General features: G+C 38.0%; 1 protein-coding gene across 1 annotated transcript; it reads right to left on the reverse strand.

The window, feature by feature from the left end:
- Positions 1–2,173: 2,173 nt before the first annotated feature.
- LOC148561345 (uncharacterized) lies at positions 2,174–13,587 on the reverse strand. Its single transcript, XM_088490745.1, has 4 exons — positions 13,113–13,587; positions 3,209–4,488; positions 2,861–2,917; positions 2,174–2,698 (listed from the first exon to the last, which is right to left on the reverse strand). The coding sequence occupies exons 1-4, from the start codon at positions 13,585–13,587 to the stop codon at positions 2,174–2,176; spliced, it is 2,337 nt and encodes a 778-aa protein (XP_088346871.1).
- Between the last annotated feature and the right edge of the window lie 8,985 nt (positions 13,588–22,572).

The following is a 22,572-nucleotide window of genomic DNA, read 5'->3' on the forward strand; positions in this document are numbered from 1 at the left end:
TGTGCTTTTCCGGAACATGTTGACGCCAAAGCCAAAGCCAATTACCCCTATCCTCCCAACTAAACATCTTCTTACTGAGCCATAAATAACCACTATGAGCATCATAAACCTTTGAGGCCGCACCAGTCCAACACCAACCGACCTCTGAACCAGCTTGAACATCTGGGTTGTAAGAATTAATGTTGCTCTGCAAAGACTGATTCAGAGGAGAATAGATATTCTCAAGGTTCCACTGTCCAGATGACCAAAGGTCCAAGATCCTGAGATCCGAATCAGAAATGTGAACATAATCCATCTCCTGACACAGTCGCCCCTCTCTTCTCCATTTAGAAAACCAAAAGTTCTGTTCCAAATCCCCAATGCACCAACTAAAACCTTCCTTTAGGAAATCCCAAGCTCGACATATACTCTTCCAAACATAAGATCCACTTCCTCGAGACCGACTAAAACAATCATCCTTAGAAGAATGGTATTTCTCCGTCAACAGTTGAACCCATAGTTTGTTGGGATGGTGAAAAAGTTGCCAAACTAGTTTTCCAAGAAGAGCAATATTGGCACAAAAGGGATCTCTAATTCCCAGACCTCCAAACTTCTTAGGAGTGACCAACGCTTTCCAGTTAACTAGATTCAGGCCTCTACCATCAGCTTGACCCTTCCATAGAAAGTTTCGCATCATGGATTCTATCTTATTAGTTACCCCTTTAGGGAAGAGAGATACTTGCATGCGATAAGTAGGAATCGCAGTCACTACCGAGTTGAGCAAACAGAGTCTGCCTGCCTTATTAAGCAATCTTCCTTTCCAGCTGGCTAGCCTTCCCCGAATCTTGTCCAAAACATCGTTGAAAGTTGTGCGTGTCACCCGAGAGTGATTAAGGTTCACCCCTAAATACTTGCCCAAGTTCTGAACGAATCTGATGGAGGAGACTCCAGTGAAAATCTCTTTTCTTGTCGCTGAAACATTCTTGGAGCATAGCGCTTTAGATTTTTCCACATTAACCTTCATCCCAGAGGCTCTGCAGAAATTTTCCAAAGCTACCATTACAGTTTGAACTTGCTGTTTTTCAGCTTTACAGAAAAGAAGCAAATCATCGGCAAACATCAAATGAGAAATTCTTGGACCCCCTCTAGAAACCGCAACTGGCTTCCACACGCCCTTATCAACTTGCTGATTAATAGAACAGGACAATCTCTCCATACACAACACAAGCAGATACGGTGATATAGGATCTCCTTGCCTAAGACCCCTGCTCGGAGTAAAGCTATTTAATCTATCCCCATTCCAGAGGATAGACAGTGAGGAAGCATTGACACAACGCATAATCAGATTGACTGTCGGAGGAGGAAAGCCAAAACTCACCAGGGTTTGTTTCAGAAATCCCCAATCCACTCTATCGTACGCTTTCTCCAAATCAATCTTAAAGGCCAGGGTGCCTTTCTTTGACTTTGTCTTCTTCATGAAATGGAGAACCTCTTGTGCTACAATGATGTTGTCAGGGGTTCCTCTCCCCGGGATAAACCCTCCTTGAAGGGGCCCAATAATCTCTTTGAGATGGGGACGAAGTCTATTGACCAGGACCTTCGTTATAACTTTGTAAACCACATTACAGAGACTAATTGGTCGGAAATCCTTCATGGAAACCGGGTTTTCTACCTTCGGAATAAGAACCACAAGAGTTTCCATCATCCTTGGATCCATATCCAAACCAGAGAACGCATGACGAACCATAGTCCAAACATCAAAACCAACAATCTTCCAGTATTCTTTAAAGAAGAAAGCCTGAAACCCATCAGGGCCCGGCGCCTTAAAAGAATGCATACTGAAAACAGCCGACTTAACTTCTTCCAGAGTAACTGGCGCTGTGAGGCTACAACAGGCTTCATCATTCAGGGAAGGCAGTGGCACATCACCAAGACAACCTAAGTCTACATCCTCCGACTGGCAGAATAGGCGTTTATAGAAGGATTCAGCTTCCCTTCTAAGGACATCCGGGTCCGTTTCCCACACCCCATCTTGAAGAAAGAGACCATGAATCTTATTATGCTTTCTCCGCACAAGAGTCTGGACATGAAAGAACTTGGTATTTCTATCCCCAAATTTTACCCACTGCTCTCTGAATTTTTGAAACCATAGAAGTTCCTCCTGCACAAGCGTGTTATTAAATTCCTCAATCAGCTATTTTTCTTTTTGCCGCATAGACAAATCTTCCATTACTTCAAGTCGCTTCTGAAGGAAATTAATCTGTCTCTCCAATTTGCATTTCCTAACGAAAATATTGCCGAAGACTTTAGAATTAAACTCCAAAGAGTTCTTCTGCACTTCTGAAAGCTTGCCGTGCATCTCTCTGTAGCCAGCCTGCCATGACTGGTTCACAATATTTCTGTACCCCGGATGAGTTGCCCAAGCTGCAATAAACCGAAAAGGTCTATTCTTTTTCGGTTGGGGACGACCTGTACAGCGTACTAGGATAGGACAATGATCAGATTGAAGCCTATTTAAAATTTCTGCGTAAGCCTCTGGAAATAGAGATAGCCAGCCACTATTGATACAAACCCGGTCAAGTTTTTTCGCCACCTCAACACCATTTTTAACCCTTCTGTACCAAGAAAATTGTCTTCCAATAGTCTTCAAGTCAAACAGATTACTATCCCCTAGAGAGGCAGCAAGCCGATCTGCATGATGACTCGAGAAGAGGCAACCCTTAGATTCATGAGAGAATAGTACTTCATTAAAATCACCAAGAACGATCCATGGCCCGCAGAAAGACGAAGACTGAGTAACAAGATAATCCCATAGCAAAACTCTGGTATTAAATTGAGGACTACCATAGATACCACTACACCTCCAAATCACATTATTTACCTGAACCTCAACTGTAACACACTGATCGAAAGCATCAACCCATTTGCAGTGAACACCCTGTATTGCAGAAAGGAACCAAATACCCCCCTTGTGTCCTGACGCCTCCACTATACCAATAGGATGATAACCAAGTCTTTCCCAGAACATTTTCAAGTGTTGAAAAGGACAGTGAGTTTCAACCACGATAAAAATTACAGGTTTAAATTTCCTAACCAGCTCTTTACAATTCACCCGGGCTAACTTATTAGAAGCACCCCTAATATTCCAAGCTATTATATTTAAACTATCCATAATATAAAATATAAAAATATAAAACAAGGAAATCAAAGTGCTTCACCAACCTCAAACCGAGGCTTGCCCAGCGGAAGTGACTCCCGTGACCTTCAGGTTTGCCGGATCTCCCTGGAATATCTCCTTAATCCCGCCTACCGACGCAGTAACAGCCGGCAATGCGCCTTCCTTCTCCAATGGAACCGCCACGGTAACACCCTCCTTCACGGTTGTAGGAAGACATGACGATGCTTCCACCACCGTGCCTCCATTCTTCTCAACTGGCGAGCTCTGTAGGGACCCCGGCCTTGGTCGTTTCCGGAGAGAGGACCCGCAAGGCACTGGGGTGTGTCGGGTTGAGGAGATCGACGTCTCACCAACACGGGAAGCGCTGTGTCCGACCTTGACTCGTGACCCGACCCTAGCACGATAGGAGCTTGATCCATTCGTGTGAGAGAAGTGAATGGTGGGCCTGATTACTCTACCCGAATCGATTCTGGATTGAATGCCTCTTTGGACCTTGTTAGATTGCTTCTGACACAGCTTGGTTTTACCTTTCCTCACAACTTGCTCCCAGCCTGGTTCATCATGCATGCAAGCCTCATCAACATTATTTCCTTCCAAATTATTAGCCTCCAAATCTTCTTGCAAATTTGATGCAGGATTCTCGCCAGTAACGCCACCTACCACATTAGGTTCTACTTCATTTGAATTGTGACTTTTGGTCTCAGGATGTGGCACTGCCTTTGTACCGTCCCGTGGCTTGGTGGCATCGGAATCAACACTCTTTCCTTCCCTAGAGTCTCTACCCAAGCACTGTGCCATATCGTGACCATAACGTGCACAAGAGTTACAAATTAAATTTAAACTTTCATACTCCACTACATGAGTTACGCCTTCCACAATGATATGTTTGATCACTGGCAGTCCTAAATTTATTTGAACACATACTCGGGCATATCGTCCTCTCTCAGCCAATTTAGTGGCTAAGTCCACTTTGATGGGAACTCCTATTGCAGAAGCAATACGCATCATGGCCTGTTCCTGATAGCACCAGATTGGGAGCCCCGAAATCCGAACCCATACAAGCGTAGACCCGAAGGATTGCTCACATGGCCGAAAATCTATATCCCACGGTTTTACAGCAACATAGTGCCCCTCAATCAACCACGGACCACCAAGCATGACCTTCTCACGATCTTCACATGCATCGAATTTTACCATGAAGTACCCAAACCCCACATCAAGCAGATCAAAGCCACCTTTGATGCGCCAAACCATCCGAAGCTTGTGTGAAAGAGCTGTGTAACTATAATTTTTATCAAGAACCTTAATCACTAAAGCTTCTCGATAAGGCTCTGCCAAACAATTTTTAGAATAAATTATCATTTGTATTTATAAAATATAAAAATATTGATATATATATTTATATTAGATTGAAATTAAACTTGTACTCATGTAAGATGTTCTTTGTGTAACAAAAATATTCTGCATGGCACTCAAATCCTCTAAAAATAAAGTATTTTTGTTACACAAAGAATATCTTTCGTAAATACAAATTTAGTTTCAATTTAGTGTGGATATATATGTCAGCATTTTCATTTCTTATGAGTACAAATGATCATTTATTCGTCATTTTTATTAGGGATACTAGTTTAGCACGGGATGGTTTAATCCAGTTGTTACATCATCACTTGTTTTTAAATTCATATTGACTTTAATAAAAACTGCATTTAACTCGGTGCATTAATAAAATATAATTCAAATTATTTAACAAAAATAATGAACCATAATATTAGTATCATAAGTACAAAATGTAACACATTAATCATAAAATAGATTAAACGATCTTTTTAACGAAAACTTTTTATTCAAAATTCAACACATATATTATGTTAAACTGTTTTCATCAATATCCAATAAGTTTGTCAATTTTATTTGATTTATTTTTGAATGATTATAGATTATTTAACCACACAAAATTACATATAATTAAACTAGTAAACGTAAAAACGAACATGTTACCAAAAATATATCAGTAAAAAAAAAATGCCAACGTGATTGTTTTGAGGGTTATTTAAAACAGTGATTTGGATCTGAAGGTGAGATCTAAATTCCTTTTGAAGTAGCATTCAACTTGTTCTAGTGCCTAGGTGTCGCCATCCGTGTTTTTTGTGAGGGGGTGGGGTTGGTACTTGCAAGAGATTTCGATGCTTAAGTTAGCATGAATTTTAGGTAGGTTTTTAGTAGATTGGAACTTGAATATATCTGAGGGTGTGAGTGTATTTATAATAAAATAGATAACCACCTTTTAGAGTAGTTTTACCTTTAAGGGTGGATAACCGTTCCCTTTTGTTGGAGAAGTTGTTGAGATCTTCCTTCTAAATAAATAGGACATATCTTAGGTGTCAGTTACTTATTTAGATAAGTGGGACTGAACTCATGTCGCTATGTCCGACCTTGTGAGGTCGGGTAGGGGTAGATCTGAACGATGTTTGTAGGCTGGGCTTTATTTATTTTATGACTGGCTAAATTATGGGCCAGTGCATGAACAGTGCCCCTACTCGAGGTCGAGCATTACAAAGTCATGCTCGAGCAATTAGATGACCAAGTCAAAATGTTGAGATGTGGATAAGTTGTTTAGTAGATTTGAGGTCTGAAATCAAGGAGATCGGTCGACTCAACATGATTTGAATGATGTAACATTTTCGTAACGTTACTCCGCAACTACTTGTGCGCTTTTTCCGTGCGCTATCATTTTGTTATAGTTTAGTTGTTACTTTCTTAAAAGTTGTCGTTTGGTGACTTGATATTACAAGTCATTTTCACATTCTGTGTAACTTGCTCTCTTTATACGACTTGTTTTTGGTCAAGTCTTTTTCTAGAACTGATTTGTACAACTCGTTCTTTCCGAGTTATTTAAGGCTTGTAGGCTCTGTATAACTGATTTTAGCAAATCTTGCTTAACCAGAGAATATTTCTTGTCCTAATTTCGTACAACTCGTTCAATTCGAGTTGTTTTGAGGATGCATGACTTGTTTTAATACAAATCACATTTCTGAAACTTATTCTAATTTTGTACAACTTGTTTTATACCGAGTTGTTTTGAAGATTGAAGATTTGTTGCATGACTTTATTTTTGGTACAAATCGCTTATTTTGAGACATGATTTTTTTTTATTGGATTTCATGCAACTCGTTTAGTTCGAGTTGTTTTGCAGTTTAATGACTTATTTTAATACAAATCATTTTTGAAACTTAAAGTATTGATTTTGTACGGCTTGTTTTGATACAAATCGTTTATTTCAAAACTCATAACTATTTCTTAGTATAAACTCGTCTAGCTCGTTCGATACGAGTAGTTTTAAGATTTTACAATTTGTTTCGTTTCAAATCGCTTAATTAAAACGTGGCTATTTCTTGATCTGATTTCATACAACTCGTTTAAATCCGAGTTGTTTTTAGGACTTCACAACTTGTTTTACAACTTGTTCACTTTGAGTCCTTTTAAAATATCAGATCATCTTTAGAGCCATCGGACTTTGTTGCTTTATCCATTGTGTCCTTGCTCGAAGTCGAGCTTTATGAAGCCGGACTCGAACAATCAAGCGGTTTGGATTATCGAATGAAGCCTTTCAATGATTTGTTCAACTTTTCATTCTAAGCTTTTTATAGATGACTTGTTTTTTATACAAGTCACTTTTTTAAAGCACAACTCGTCATATATCAAGTTGTTTTGTGCGATTTGTTTTAATACAAATTGCTTAGATCATATAGTTATTTTTTACTCGATTTCATTTAACTTATGAGCTTGAGTTGTTTTAAATCATCAAGCCGTATTATAACCATTGGATACCAATTTGAGCCTCACTGCTTTATCCGAGCGACCATTAAAAGGGTCGGCTCATGATTTTTGCACTTTGTCGAGCATAAATTTTCGCTTTAGGTGAAGGGATTATATGCTTATTCCCTTCCCTTTCTAGTTTTTACAACGGTGTTATCCTTGTTTATGATACAGCTCATTTTACCCAAACTTTTTGATTGGAGGATTATTTATACCCTTTTGATTTTTTACAACTCATTTTATATCAAGTTGTTTCAATTTTGTTTTAGTGGTTCATTTTGATACAAATCACTTTTAAAACTTTACTTTCAGTTTGACACGACTTGTGCTCGACACAAGTTCGTTAAAAATACGGTTGACTCGCATAACTCGTTTAAACCGAGTTATCCTTATGTTGTTGTGGATGCCAGAACAAGTTTTCTTTGGACAACTTGTTTGTGTGAAGTTTGTTCCATTTTATACGACTTGTTTTTAATACAGGTCGTTTATTTTCGGAACTTGTAGAGATAAGCTCGTAGGCTTGGAATTTTATATGATTTATTTGTTACTTGTGTGGGTCGAGTTGTTAAATCGTATTTACGCCTCAAGGGCGTATTTATTTAAGTTACTTTTGCACTTGTTCTAAGTACAACTTTTTCAACCTGAAAGAAGAATTTATACCAGTTCAGAATTTAACAAAATAATTTCGTTGTGAGCATAGCCCAAACCGACAATTGATCCTCAATCAAAGTTTAATTTTGGTTGTCACAAGTCCAACCCAATAAAAATAACCGAGAGTGTTAGTCCCGGATCGTCTTCTCAAGGAATTGCAGTGAGGTATGCATATTATTGGTTATGGTATCCAAGGGGTTGGGTTGGTAAAAAGGGGCAAGAAAATAAACCAAGCAATTAAAGATAACAACTACTAAAAAGTGGCATTCATGGCAAGGATTGAGAATATAGGCTTTCTATCCTAGTCATTAATTAGCATATAATAATTAACAAGAGCTAATCCTATTTAGTCATCTCCAACATAAGAAGAAGGTATAATGTTATCTTCACACGAGAGAAAGTCAAATAAGACTAGTTAATCTCAATCCAAAAATCCTAATCGACTTACTAATTGAATTAGCAAGAGATTAGAGTCAATGAAAACAATAGTAACTAACAACTCTATATCACCAACGTAAGTTGGATATTAATGACTCAAGAGCACCTAATTCCTCTTTCTAAGCCAAGAATGTAGAAAACTACTATACAACTAATGGAAATATTTTATCAAACACCTAGAGTGCAACAAAAATAAACATCACAAAATGCAAGAATTAATAAAATCTACTACTACACAATGCAAGAAATTATTAATAACAACTAAAGAAAGCACATTAAACCTGAAATACCTCAAATTGCATTAAAAGAAATTGAAATTGACAAGAGTGCATGAACATAAAAGTAACCAAAATGAGAAATTAACAAGAAGAAATAGGAAAATCAAGACAATAGAACAAGAAATTGTAAATAAAACAAGATGGAAACAAGAAATTAAAACCTAAATCTAAAAGAAAATTAAATTAAGAACCCTAATTTCTAAAGAGAAGAGGGAGCTTCTCTCTCTAGATCTAACCTAAGGCATGCTTCCTACACTAACTAATTGCTCCCCCATGACCCATCTTGAGTTCTGCACCAAATAGCTTCAGAAATGAGTTGGACTTGGGTCTGGAAAGCTCAAAAATTGCCCCCAGCGAATTCACTTTAAGTGAGTCACGTGACGCTCATCATGCGTGTGCATGTACGACGCGTACGCGTCGCTGGCAAATTTCCACCTCACGCGTACACGTGGATGACGCGTGTGTGTGGCCATGAACCTCCTTCTCATGCATACGTGTGGACGACACATGCGCGTGGCCTTGATTCCTCCAAATGCTCATTTCTTCATGAATACCACTTTGCATGCTTTTCTCTTCATCTCTTCGATCCAATACTTGCTTTATGAATCTGAAATAACTTAACAAACATATCAAGGAATCGAATGGAATTAAGGTGAATTAAATTTAGCTATTTTAAGGCCTAAAAAGCATATTTTTACACTTAAGCACAAATTTAGGGAGAATTACAAAACCATGCTATTTCATTGAATAAATGTGAGATAAGTTGATAAAATTCCCTAAATTAAGCACAAGATAAACCACAAAATTGGGGTTTATCAAACCTCCCCACACTTAAAACCAAGCATATCCTCATGCTAAACTCAAGAAAGAAACAAAGGGTATCGACATTTATTCAATGCAAACTATCTATATGCAATCTACCTACATGCACCTATCTAAATGAATGCAACCACTTGGTCAAAATAAATTAATTTCCAAGAATACATATATAAGCATAAGGGCTAAAGGTATTAACAACCAAGTCAAATCCACAATTGATTTGAGTTATTGAACAGAATTTACAAACTTGCCAGAAAAGATGATCATGGGTGAAAACATGTAATTGGGTAATCGAACCCTCACCGGATGTATATCCGCTCTAGTCACTCAAGTGTATAGGGTTGATTCACTTAATTCTCCCCTAATCATGCTTTCTAAGATTTATTTTTCATCTAACAATTAACAATTATTTCATGCATGTATACAAATATCATGAGGACTTATCCAAAGGTTGTAATGGGACTAGGGTCAGGGTGAGATTGTATTTGGTCAAGTGGACTAGAAATTTGAATATTTGATTAACTTAAACTTCCCACCTAACCTATATAACAACCTATAAAATTCTAAAGAAACCTAACTACCCATAATTCTCACTTTTTCACACACTCATGCATTCTCTGTTTTATCACAACTCATATGCATTGATTATTATTTAACTTCACTTTGGGGCATTTTGTCCCCTTTTTATTGCTTTTCTTTTTCTTTCTTTTTCTTTTTCTATATATTTTTCTTTTTCTTTGTCATCATTTTTTTTCAAACTAAAATATAAAGAGCATCAATGCATATGGTTTAACATTCAATGCATGAGTATGTACCCAATTCCCAATATTTTCAATAGAAATATAAAAACACTTTTTTATCCAAACCAATGTTTCCAAATTTCACACATTTAAATGATAAACACTCTCACTAGCCTAAGCTAATCAAAAATCGAAATTAAGGATGATGGTTTTTCAGTGGCTAAGAGAAGGGGGGGTTGAATCTTAGCCCCTTTTTTTGCTTGTTAAAATTTGCTGGTCTTTGTAACAACTTCTGGAGACTTTTTGATTTTTGTCTCGTACCCAGCCACAGACCTTTTCTTTTTATCTCGTAACCCGGCACGAGATATTTTCAGTTTTATCTCCTAAGCAGCAAAAACAGAAATGGAGTAGAAGAATGAGAGAGAATCACACCACGATATATCCTGGTTCAACTGCCAAGTGCAATGTAGCCTACATCCAGTCTCCATCACAACAATGATGAAATTTCACTATAATCTTCATGATTACATACACCAATTCTCCCTAGGAACTACCCTTCATATCCGGGACAAGTCCAGAATCTAAGCCCCAATCCTGAACTTGACTTGGTCACTGCCAAGCTTTCAACTGCTAAGTGCTAACCCAACTTGCAAGGAGATTCCCACAGAATCATGAAACATAACACAGATGTACAAAGGACCTCTAAGGACATCTATGACTTTTCTTTTAATTTTGTACTCTCTACCTTTTTTCCGCTCTATGGCTTTTTCTTACAAATTTCACTGTTTGCCTTTTTCCATGAGACTCAAGACAGACAAAATTAAACAGAAAATTACAAAACAGATAACATTGAAGCAGAAGAACTTCTGTCAGCTTAGGTAGCTATGAGAACTTTGTGCCTTGCACTCTCACTCCTTGCTTCAAGCCCTGACTGTTCACCCTTATTTATAGAGGGGGAAGCCTCCACGGTTGAAACCAAAAGAACCAAGCTAAGCTTCTTCTTCTTCATGAAAAATCGGTTCGGCCAGAGAGAGGAGAGATAACCGAATGCTAAAACCAATATGCAATTACCTCTGAGTCTTCCCTTTACACCAAACTTCATCAATCTGAGCCATCCATCTTGACTTGCACTCCAAGAAGGATTCCTAGCCCTTGATGCTTCTTGATGCATGACAGCTCCTTTTGCTCCACTTTTGCTTCCTCCTTCACGTAGCCTCCCTAGCTACCTTCTGTGATGAGTGAACACAAAGCAGAGTCGAGCCATCTCTCTGAGATTTTCTTCCACTGACCAAAATTTTCTTCTTCCATTTTTGGTATGGAGAAGCTGAGATCTCTTCACCAAATCTTACCATTTGTAGTAAAAATCTCAGCCACAACATACTTTTTGTTTTCTTTTTCTTGCCATCATTACAATGGTCTTGTTACTTGCTTCTTCTTCTCTTCGGTAGCTTGCCATAGCTTCCATAGTTTCCTCTGTGATATGACTGAATGAAGAAGAAAGAAGAAAGAGAAGAGAGATAGAAAGACATAAATTAATTGTTTCGAAACCCAACCCTAGAAGCGTGTAGAACACTTAAGGTAATCACACCATTTTTTCATTTTCTCTTTCCTATTTCCAATGTCTGCATTAAGTGCAATGAAACATAATTTGAAATCCATCCAAAGATGCATATGATATCCATGGAAACATGCATGGATCTCTCTTTCTCATTTTCAATTTGGACCAAGCTAGTGGATCTGTCCATCAAAGTTGATTTGGGCTAATAGATATCAAATCAGGCCCAACAAGAATAATAATAAATCAGCCATAACAATTTCACACCAAGATTGAAAAACTTATCCCAATGGGCTTGCTATATTTCGGCCCAACAGCAAAAACCTGCATAGCAAAATTATTTTAATTAACACATATGGATTAAAATCAAATTAATAATTTTGCAACTAATTATTTTAATAATGTTTGATCATCATCAATTTAAATTGGAGTTTTCCAAACTCATCAATCTCCCCATTGATGACAAACATTATTGAAAAAAATTAAAATGGAAAGAGATTAAAGATTAGAGTACTCCCTTTGAATACTTGGATTCCTTCCTTTCCAATTGTTACATGGCTCCCCCTTAATGTATGCTATTTTACCAAGGGAAGCTTTACCTGTAACTTTTGAAATCAAGCTTAAGGCAACTGTGTTATTCAACATATAAAATTCTGTAATGTTGAATGGCTTGATTTATGAGCAAAGTTGAGGATAAACAAATACTTAATTTGTTATCATAAAATTTTTTTTGCTCAATCAAAACAATAAAAAAAGAAGCATGCTTGAGTACCTTCAGAGTACTTTTCAACATATATTAAAAACTCAACATACTTTGGATCAAACTAACTCTTGTAAAAAGTAGTTTCTTGCCAAAAGGATTTGCCAAACAGTAAATTACAATCTATGAAACTGTTTTAGGTCATCACCCAAACTGAATAAGATTTGCAAATTATTTAAACTAAAATTATCAGAGTTTAAACAAACTTATCACAGCCAAAAACAGATCATTATAACCATAAACTTGCAAAATTAGTATAAAAATATAAACTTAAATCAGAGCAACATAATCAGATCATCACATCAACATAATCAGAACAGCACACATGTACAGGGGTAATCATGAATCAACCTGATTTCAGCCCCTGTTTTTAGTTCTAACTACTTTTCAAGCAACTTTTTCAATTTTTTTTGGCTTTCTTCAGCTTTCCTCCCCCTTTTGTCATCAAAGGGAAACCTGCAAAAACACAATGATATGCAACAGATCCAAAATATAACTTGTACCAAAATACCAAGTATCACAGTTCTAAAGTATCCATAACATCCTACAAAGTATCAAAATAAACAAAGCCAAAAATCAACAATAAACATAGTGATCAATCATCAGATAAATTGTACTCAAAGCCATCTGCATCATCATCATTGGCACCCCCCATCTCTTCTTCGAAATTCTGCAGCATTAGGCCCACCCTCTCTTGGCATTTCATCCACGTCCTTTCACTTTCAAAAGCTTGTTTGCGTGGAGCCTTGTATGAATCCACCATTAGTTTAGACATATTCGAAAACTCAGTGAGTACTTCTCTTATTAAATCTGTCACTTTGGATGGCTCGGCCGGTCAGCTTTCTAGGTCACTGTCAGAGGGCATTGCTTTTTTTCCCTTTGGTGCCTTTTATTGTACTTGAAACTCCTCCTCCCTTAATGATTGAGACCTTATTCTCTACAACTTCATTTGTTAGATCAACTTTAAAATATTCAAAAATGCTGGTGAGAAACATGCCATAGGAAAGATTTGCCTTTTTGGTACTTTTAACAGCTTCCCGCATATGCCTTATCATAAGGTATGCAAAAGAAATAGAAGAGGAAGTAACAATAGCAAAAAGCACAAAAGAGTCAGAAATATTTACTCTGTTATGTGAGCCACTCTGTGAAGTCAGAATATGAGTAATGATTCTATGCAGTAATGAGTTTTCAGGACCTAGGGCCTTGTGAGTAGGGATGGTGCCATCCAAGCCAGACAAGTTCTCATGGATTTGTTGCAGAGCAATCTTGTATGTGACTCCAACCTGAGAGTCCCATTTTTCAGACATGTACGCTCTTGGTCCCTCATCAGTGTAGCCTAGGGCAGCATTGATCGTCTTCGAGTTCAGAGTCATATATACCCGCTTTACGTATGAGTGAATGGTACCATCGATCAGCCTCATATTAGCATAAAATTCTCGTACCAATCCTGGGTAAACGGGTTTCTGAATATAGAGCAGAGGGGTCTATTTCAGATTCTCAAATAGAGGAGAGAAGTTGATTCTTTTGGCTGCAAGTGAGTCCAGATTCACCAGGTGTGAGACACACAAGTGACGTTTCTCCAATACTTCCTTGTGGAACTCATAGGAGGTACACGAATTGAATCTAGCAGGATCAAAGTGTGAATGGTTTGTTGAATTTATTTTTGAATTCCAATGATTCCAGATTAGCTGGTTCCCTCGTGTCATGTAACACAAAGCTTTTGGTCTTCTGTGAACTTCGTTCAGGGGTTGCCTTCTTCGGTGGTGAGAGAGGTGGTGAGGTGTGAGACTCCTCTTCCTCTTCAACCACGGGTTCCTTCTTTTTTCTTGATGAAGTCTTCGTTGCTATCATTTTTCTCCTCATGGTGTCTGTTTGCTTAGATGATGATGAGAGAGATGATGAAGATGTAGAATGAATGTGTATATGAGTGTGGGTTTGAGGGGTGGAGGATTTTTTGGAGAGAAGAATTCGTTCACTTTTCCTTGGAGCAGTTTTCTTTTTCATGATATTAAAAATGGAGAAGTGGAGAGGGGAAGGTGAAGGGAGAACCGAAGTGAGTGGAGAGATGTGGGAGGTTAGGGAAGCATTAAATGCTAATTGGAGAGAGAGAAGTGGGGTAGTTATTACCCATTATGGCTCGGTTATTAACCAAGAGAAGTTTCTTTTTAAAATTAAAACTGAAGGATTAGCTCCTAGAATCAAGGGATGAGGGAAGGATAAAAGATTTGATTTGACAATAGCCTCTTCCAACAAGATTTGATATGACAACTTAAAAAAATGTGATTAACACAAAGAGGAACTTAAAACAGGTCAGAGTAAGGTCAAAGAGATTTGGTGGGGCCCAAGATAATTAACATTAGTTCAGTCTCCCCCTGAATCATGGCCCGTTCCTCACGTCCTAAAAATGTCTCCTGCCTTCCTATGAGATAAAACTAAACAGTGTCAAAAAATTTCACAAATTATCAACAGAACTTAATTCTATCATTCCCAAACTTTTTTTCAAAGAGCATAATCTGTCTTCACAAAAGGGTTTAGTAAAAATGTCTGCAAGTTGATCTTCAGATTTTACAAATTGAATATCAATAGTTCCCTTTTGCACATGTTCTCTAATAAAATGATATTTAATTTCAATGTGCTTTGTTCTTAAGTGCATAACAGGATTTTTAGAAATGTTTATAGCACTCATATTGTCACAGAATAAGGGTATACTATTGATTTTTAATTTGTAATCTTCCAATTGAGTTTTCAACCAAATTAATTGTGAACAACATGCAGATGCAGAAATATATTCAGCTTCGGCTGTAGATAGAGCTACGGTGGCTTGTTTTTTGCTTGACCACATGTTAAGTGAGCTTCCAAGGAAGCAACACATGCCGGATGTACTTCTTCTATCCACTCTATCTCCCGCATAATCTGCACCACAAAACCCTACTGCACAAAAATTATCAGATTTTGGATACCATAAGCCATAATCACTAGTTCCCTTAATGTATCTAATGATGCATTTAACGGCTGAAAGATGGGATTCTTTTGGGTGAGATTGAAATCTTGAACATACACCCACGCTTTGAACAATATCCGGTCTAAAGGAAGTAAGATACATGAGTGAACCTATCATTCCTCTATACTTAGTTTCATCCACATCTTTACCATTTTCATCCTTTTCAAGTTTAGTGTTTGGATGCATTGGAGTACCCATTGGTTTGGAATTTTCTAGGCCAAATTTTTTGATTAATTCTTTAGCATACTTTCCTTGGTGAATAAAGGTGCCACTAGGAGTTTGTTTAATTTGGAGACCAAGAAAGAATGTTAGCTCTCCCATTAAACTCATTTCAAACTCACTAGTCATGAGTTTTCCAAACTCTTCACACAAGGACTCATTGGCCGACCCAAACACAATGTCATCCACATAAACTTGAACTAGGAGAATATCATCATTAGATGCTTTTATAAATAAAGTAGTGTCAGTGGTACCCCTTTGAAATTGATTTTCCAACAAGAAGGCACTAAGCCTTTCATACCATGCTCTTGGAGCTTGTCTAATGCCATAAAGAGCCTTTGGAAGCTTGAAAACATGGTTTGGAAATTTTTTATCTTCAAAATCGGGGGGTTGTGCCACAAACACTTCTCTATTAATAAAGCCATTAAGGAAAGCACATTTGACATCCATTTGAAAAATTTTAAAACCCTTATGGGAAGCATAGGCAAGAAGCAACCTAATTGCTTCCATTCTAGCTACCGGAGCAAAAGACTCATCAAAATCTATACCCTCTTCTTGATCGTAACCTTGGGCCACTAATCTAGCCTTGTTACGAATAACCTTTCCATCCTCACCTAGTTTATTTTTGAAAACCCACTTAGTACTCGTTACCTTCTTACCATCCGGATGAGGTACTAATGTCCAAACCTCATTCTTGTCGAATTGAGCAAGTTTTTCTTGCATGGCTTTGACCCATGATGGATCTTCAAGAGCTTGCTTTACATTGTTGGGCTCCATTTGTGACAAGAGGGCAAAGTTGCTTGGTTCGGATTGCTTTTTGGTTGAGGATCTTGTTGTCACACCTTGAGAGGGATCACCAATAATAAAGTCGTGAGGATAACCCCTCATGGACTTCCATTCTCTTGGTTTCCGAAGTAGTGTTGAGCTTTGATGAGCTTCATTGGGTTTTTCTGTTCCAGATTCTCTTGCTGGCTCAGGAGATAAAACAGAAATGTCTCCTCCATTCTGATGAGACAAAACTGGACGGACAGATTCTTCATTTTGAGCAGACTTGGGATTTTCCTCACTTGTTTCTTTGTTGACAGCATCTTCACAATCTGAATCATTTTCTATCACAATGCTGGGAATTGAATTAGAATCACAAAAAGTTACATGTATGGATTTCTCTATAGTTCTATGTTCTTTGAGGTAAATTCTCTAAGCCTTGCTGGTAGTGGAGTATCCAACAAACATCCCTTCATAGGATTTTGGATCAAATTTACCAAGATTTTCTTTGTTGGTAAGTACAAAGCATTTGCATCCAAAAACATGGAAATACTTAAGATTAGGAGGGGTTCCTTTCCATAGCTCATAAGGAGTTTTCTTTAACCCTTTTCTAATAATGGTCCTATTCAAAATGTAACATGCTGTATTTACAGCTTCAGCCCATAAAAATTTTGGAATCTCATTTTCACGTAACATGGCCCTAGTCATCTCTTGAAGGCTTCTATTCCTTCTTTCAACCACCCCATTTTGTTGGGGAGTTCTAGGACATGAAAAGTTATGAGCAATTCCAAAGTCATCACAGAATTTTTCAAAATCTTGGTTTTCAAATTCTTTTCCGTGATCACTTCTCAAATAGGCAACTTTTAAATCTTTTTCATTTTGAATTTTTTTGCAAAGGGTTGAGAAATCATGAAAAGCATCATTTTTATGAGCAAGAAAAAGTACCCAACCGAATCTAGAGTAGTCATCCACCACCACTAGACCATAATGTTTACCTCCTAAACTTTGAGTTCTTGTTGGACCAAAAAGATCAATGTGTAACATCTCTAATGGCCTCTTGGTTGAAATTCCATCTTTTGGTTTAAAAGAGAATTTTACTTGTTTGCCTAATTGATAAGCATCACAAGTAAGATCCTTATCAAATTTAATATTTGGAATTCCTCTAACCAAGTTTTTCTTAACTAGCTTAAAAATTTAGTACATGCTAGCATGACCCAATTTCTTACGCCACAGCCATTTCTCAGATTCAAGAGAAGTAAAACATGTCACTTTTTGTTCTTTCAAGTCCTCAAGAGTCAATCCATACACATTATTGCACCTTTTAGCCTCAAACAAAATATCCCTAGATTTTTCACAAACAACTAAGTACACAAACTTTCTAAAAACAACCTCACATCCAAGATCACATAGTTAACTAACACTTAGTAAATTATGTTTCAATCCATCAACAAGAAGTACATCATTTATACAAGAAGAAAAACTTTTTCCAACTTTTCCAATGGCCACTATTTTCCTTTACCATCATCACTGAAAGTGACAAACCCTCCATCATACTCATCAAGCCTAATGAAGAAGGTTGTCTTTCCGGTCATATGCCTAGAGCATCCGCTGTCCATGTACCACATGTTGTCCTTCCTTTTGGATGCTAGGCATATCTACAAAATAAGCTCAAGTGACCTTAGGTATCCAAATTTTTTTGGATCCTTTTACATTAAACCATCTCCTTTGTCCCAAACCATTATAGTCAAAAATAACTTTGCAAACTTTGTCACCAATCATTCTTTCACCAAAAAAACATTGAATGGAAAAGTGGCCATTTCGGTTACACAGTCTACAAAATCTTGGAGTTGCTGTTTTGTTAAAGCTTGCTAGGTTTTGAAACCTTATATCATTAGAAGATGAAGCAATGTTTTCAAAAGAAGACTTTTCAACAGCTTTGAGGAAACCCAAGCCAGCTATCATAAAGTAGTTTTTGACTAGCCAAGATTTGATTTAGATTTTCAGAACTTTGAGTGAACTTAGCTAAGTCTTCTTTAAGCTTATTAACCTCTTTAAGCAACTCTTCATTTCTTTTAAAACAGTCTACATATGTGATAAACCCTAATTTTGTGGTTTATATTGTATAGAATTTGGGGGGGGGGTTTGTCAATATTTCTCACACTTATTCATAAGAATTGCATGGTTTTGTGTTCTCTTCCTAATTTTGCTTCATGATGAAAAACATGCTTATTTTGCCTTAGAATTGCTACATTTTGATCCTCTTTTATTGCTATTCGATGCCGTGATGTATTTGTTGAGTGATTTCAGGATTTATAGGATAAGAATGGCCTAGAAGAGAGAAACAAAGTATGCACAAGAGGAAGGAACATGAAGATTTGGATTTTGGGAACTTCATCATGGGCGCGCACGCGCACTTCACGCGCACGCACACTTCACGCGCACGCGTGGATGTAGATAGCTGGAAGCGGCACGCAAGGATGGACGCATCTACGCAGATTAGGAAAATCCATACCGGCGCGCACGCGTACATGGCAGGCACGCGTGGATCACAAAAGCAATCGGCGCGCACGCACGCATGGCGCGTACGCGTGATAAGTTACACGTGACCTCATTAAAGGAAATCATGCCTGGCGATTTCTTAGGCTCAAGATGCCTAAATTCAAGCTATTTCTGCATGGAAAAGACCCAAGGATGCTAGGGGGAAAAGGGGGGATCATTCATTTTACACTTAGACATAATTTTTAGCTAGTTTTTTGGTTCTTGTTCTTCTAGAGAGAGAAACCCTTGTTCCTCTCTAGATCTAGCTTTGATTTGATCTTCCCTTGTTGAATTCTGAAGTAGATCTTGTTAATTACTAGTTTTAATTGCTTAATTTGAATTCTTTAATATAATTTTGCTTAGATCTTGTGTTAGTTTTATAATTTCTTGTCAATTGTCATTTATTACCCATTTCATGAATGTTGTGAATCTTGACTTGCTAATGTTGCATTGATGATTTTTATGATTAATTGTGTTGTTTGAGTGATTGTATGTTGATAATTGTTAGTGGGTACTTGTAGTTCCAATTTAATTGAAAATTGAATATGTCTTTTGTTAATACTTACCATGTGTTTGATGAAATGTTTCCTTTGATTATGGAGTAGTTCTCTTTACTCTTAGCCTAGGCTAAGGGAATTGGGTAAACTTGAGTCATTGGGTCTAATGGATTTGATGATTTGGAAACCCTTAGTGGTCAATTTGATAGCCATTGACACTAGCCAACTACTAGGTTAATTAGTAGTGAGGTTGGACCTTATGGGTTGATGTTAACTAAACCATTTAACATACTTCAAGTATAGAAGTAGACTTAATGAGTTTGGTTCCTTATAATTGTCAAGATATGGTTGTTAGACAAGAATAGTAACCCCAATTCCCATGTCTAGCCAAGAGTTGCTTTTTGTATTCATATTTGAAAAGCCAAAATTCCTAATTGCTTTGTCTTAGTTATAGTTAATTATTTAGTTTTAGAATAGAATTATATTGAATGTTATCTTGTTAGTTTGGAATTTCTCACATCTTGTTTTAGTTGTTTGAATTAGTTTCTTGCACTCCAAGATTACTTGCTTGTTAAAATTCCTAGTTTAATTTCTCGCTCATGACTCACAACCCCGGAATTTTAACCAATGTTGTTGCACATGTTTTCCCATTCCTTGTGAGACGACCCGAGGTTTGAATACTTCGGTTACTTTTATTGGGGTTGAACTTGTGACAACCAATTCCTTTCTAAATTTGATTCGCGGATTATTTGTCAGTTGAGGGCTATACTTGCAACGCGGAAATCTTGTGAAATTCCTTACCGACGGTACCCGTGTACATCAAATTTTTGGTGCCATTGCCGGGAAATGGTTGCAACATATTCCTTGATACTGGTTATGTGAATATGTGAACATTGTAGATAGTTTACTTTCTTTCACTACTTAGCTATAGTTTATATTTCTTTTATATGTGTGCTATGACTCCCAAGTTTGATGACTCGGTCTCAACTGAATTCTAGCTTAGCCGAGTTTGACCCTGAGATTGAAAGAACCTTGTTGCACACTTGGCAAGCTAGACGGCGGTTGGACTATACGGCTAGTACTTCGGACTCTCTTGAGGAACATACCGAATCACTAGGCGGTACCGAGAGTGACTTGGAGTCTGCTACTTCCTATTCTTCTGTTGGCACTACTAATACATCTTTGTATCCCACAGGTGAACCATACATGGCGGAGCCACGGCGGATCACTTTGCATGAGCAAGGAGCTCCAGATATCATACTTCAACCTTTGCAAGCAAGGTATCCTAACCTTGATCCAAACTTTGAATTGAAGAGTAGCTTGATACATCTACTTCCTAAATATCATGGGTTGCCGGGTCAAGACCCCATCCGACATCTAAGAGACTTTCAAGTTGCTTGTTCTACGGCCCGAAGGCATGGAGCCGATGAGTTGGCTATTATGGTTTTTGCCTTTCCTTTCTCTCTTGAAGGGCATGCAAAAACATGGTTTTATTCGCTACCAGATGAGATTGCAACTAATTGGGATTTCTTGAGAAGAGAGTTTTTAAATAAGTTCTTCCCACCAGAGAAGATCGATTATGTCCGGAAGGAGATCTCGAGTATAATGCAAAGAGACCAAGAGAGTTTGTATGAGTATTGGAATCGGTTCAAGAGGCTATTGGAATCTTGTTCACATCATGGATTGAACACTCACTTGCTCATTAGCTACTTCACCGGAGGTCTTTGTGTGGAAGATAGAAGTTGCTCACCGCTTCTAGTGGTGGTTCTCTTTCGAAAAACAAGACGGAGGGAGAAGCTTGGAAATTGATAAATGATGTTGCCGAGGCTACACAACATGTAAGGGTGAGAAGTAATCCTCTCAAGGGTGTGGTAGAACCATCCCCTTCCGAAGCAAGCTTGACCAAAGCGCTTGGGGACATGGCCACTATCCTCACGCAAATACAAAAAGATAAAAAGGAATACTACTCCATCCAAGCCATCCAAGCCCCATCCTCAATTGCTCAACTTGAAGGCCCTCCTAGGATTTGTGATTTGTGCTCTAGCACCACACATTATACCGATCAATGCCATCAAATTCAAGAGGAGCCTGCCCTTGTAGTGGCCAATGTGAATTACAACAACCGTCCACCCTATCCTTCTCAAGGCCAAAATAACTACCCTCATGATAGTAATCAACATCAAGGGTGGAGGGATAATGCACAGGGGAGCAATCAAAACCAAAGATGGAATAACTCTTCTTCTTATTACAACAACAACCAATCTTCATCTCAATACTACCATAACAACACCAACCACCAAGCCAACCAAAATCACACCAACCAAAACCAAAATAACTACACCAAATACCAAGCACCACACCATAGACAACAATCCAACCAAACCTCTTCATCTTCCACCAATCAAGTTGATGAGCTTAGAGCCGCTATGGAGAAACGGAACGAGAGTAATAAGGCTCAATTTGATGCCTTGGGCACTCAATTGGCCAATCTCACCAACATGCTTTCAAAGATGACCATGCCCCCTCCAACAACAATACCAACCAACCCTCAAGTTCTTCTAACCTTCCATTCCAACCCCAACCAAACCCCAAGGGTAGTCTCAACGCCATCACTCTACGGTCAGAGACTACATTGGAGGAGATACCTCCTAGGGTCATGGAAGACATTCATGAGGAAGAAGTGGTTGTTGAAGCTCCACATAAAGAAGAAGAGGTAGACAAAGGCAAGAGGAAGAAGGAGTAAGCCTTAAGGAACCCAAGAGGAAAGCTATAGTGGATGAGTCCATTCCTATTCCATTCCCTTCCATGGTGAAGAAAGCAAAGAAAATACCGGAATTTGATTTGAACATGCTTCAAGTGTTCAAGAAGGTTGAGGTAACCATACCACTTCTTGATGCTATCCAACAAATTCTGAAGTATGCAAAATTTTTGAAAGACTTGTGTACACACAAGGATAGGATAGGAGAGTTGGAGACATTATCCTTGGGTAGTTCAATTTCTTCCTTGATGGAGCCTATTCTAAAGAAATGTGTTGACCCTGGACCTTGTTTGGTGTCTTGTTGTATTGGTGGACGCATTTTTCATGATTGTATTTGTGACCTAGGAGCTTGCATAAGCATCATGCCGCTTTCTATCTTTGTGCGGTTGAAATTAGCTCCATTAAAGAAGTCGACGGCGAAGTTTGCCTTAGCCGATAAAAGTGTGATCATGGTGATGAGAATAGCAGAAGATGTACTTGTGGCAATCAAGGACTTGGTCTTTTTGGTTGACTTTTACATCCTTGAAATGCCTCCAACAGAAAATAGAAGCTCATCTTCCGTTATACTTGGTAGACCCTT

The sequence above is a fragment of the Arachis ipaensis genome, chromosome B6 (genome assembly GCF_059453495.1).
Source record: "Arachis ipaensis isolate K30076 ecotype BB chromosome B6, ASM5945349v1, whole genome shotgun sequence".
Classification (NCBI taxonomy): Eukaryota; Viridiplantae; Streptophyta; class Magnoliopsida; order Fabales; family Fabaceae; genus Arachis; species Arachis ipaensis.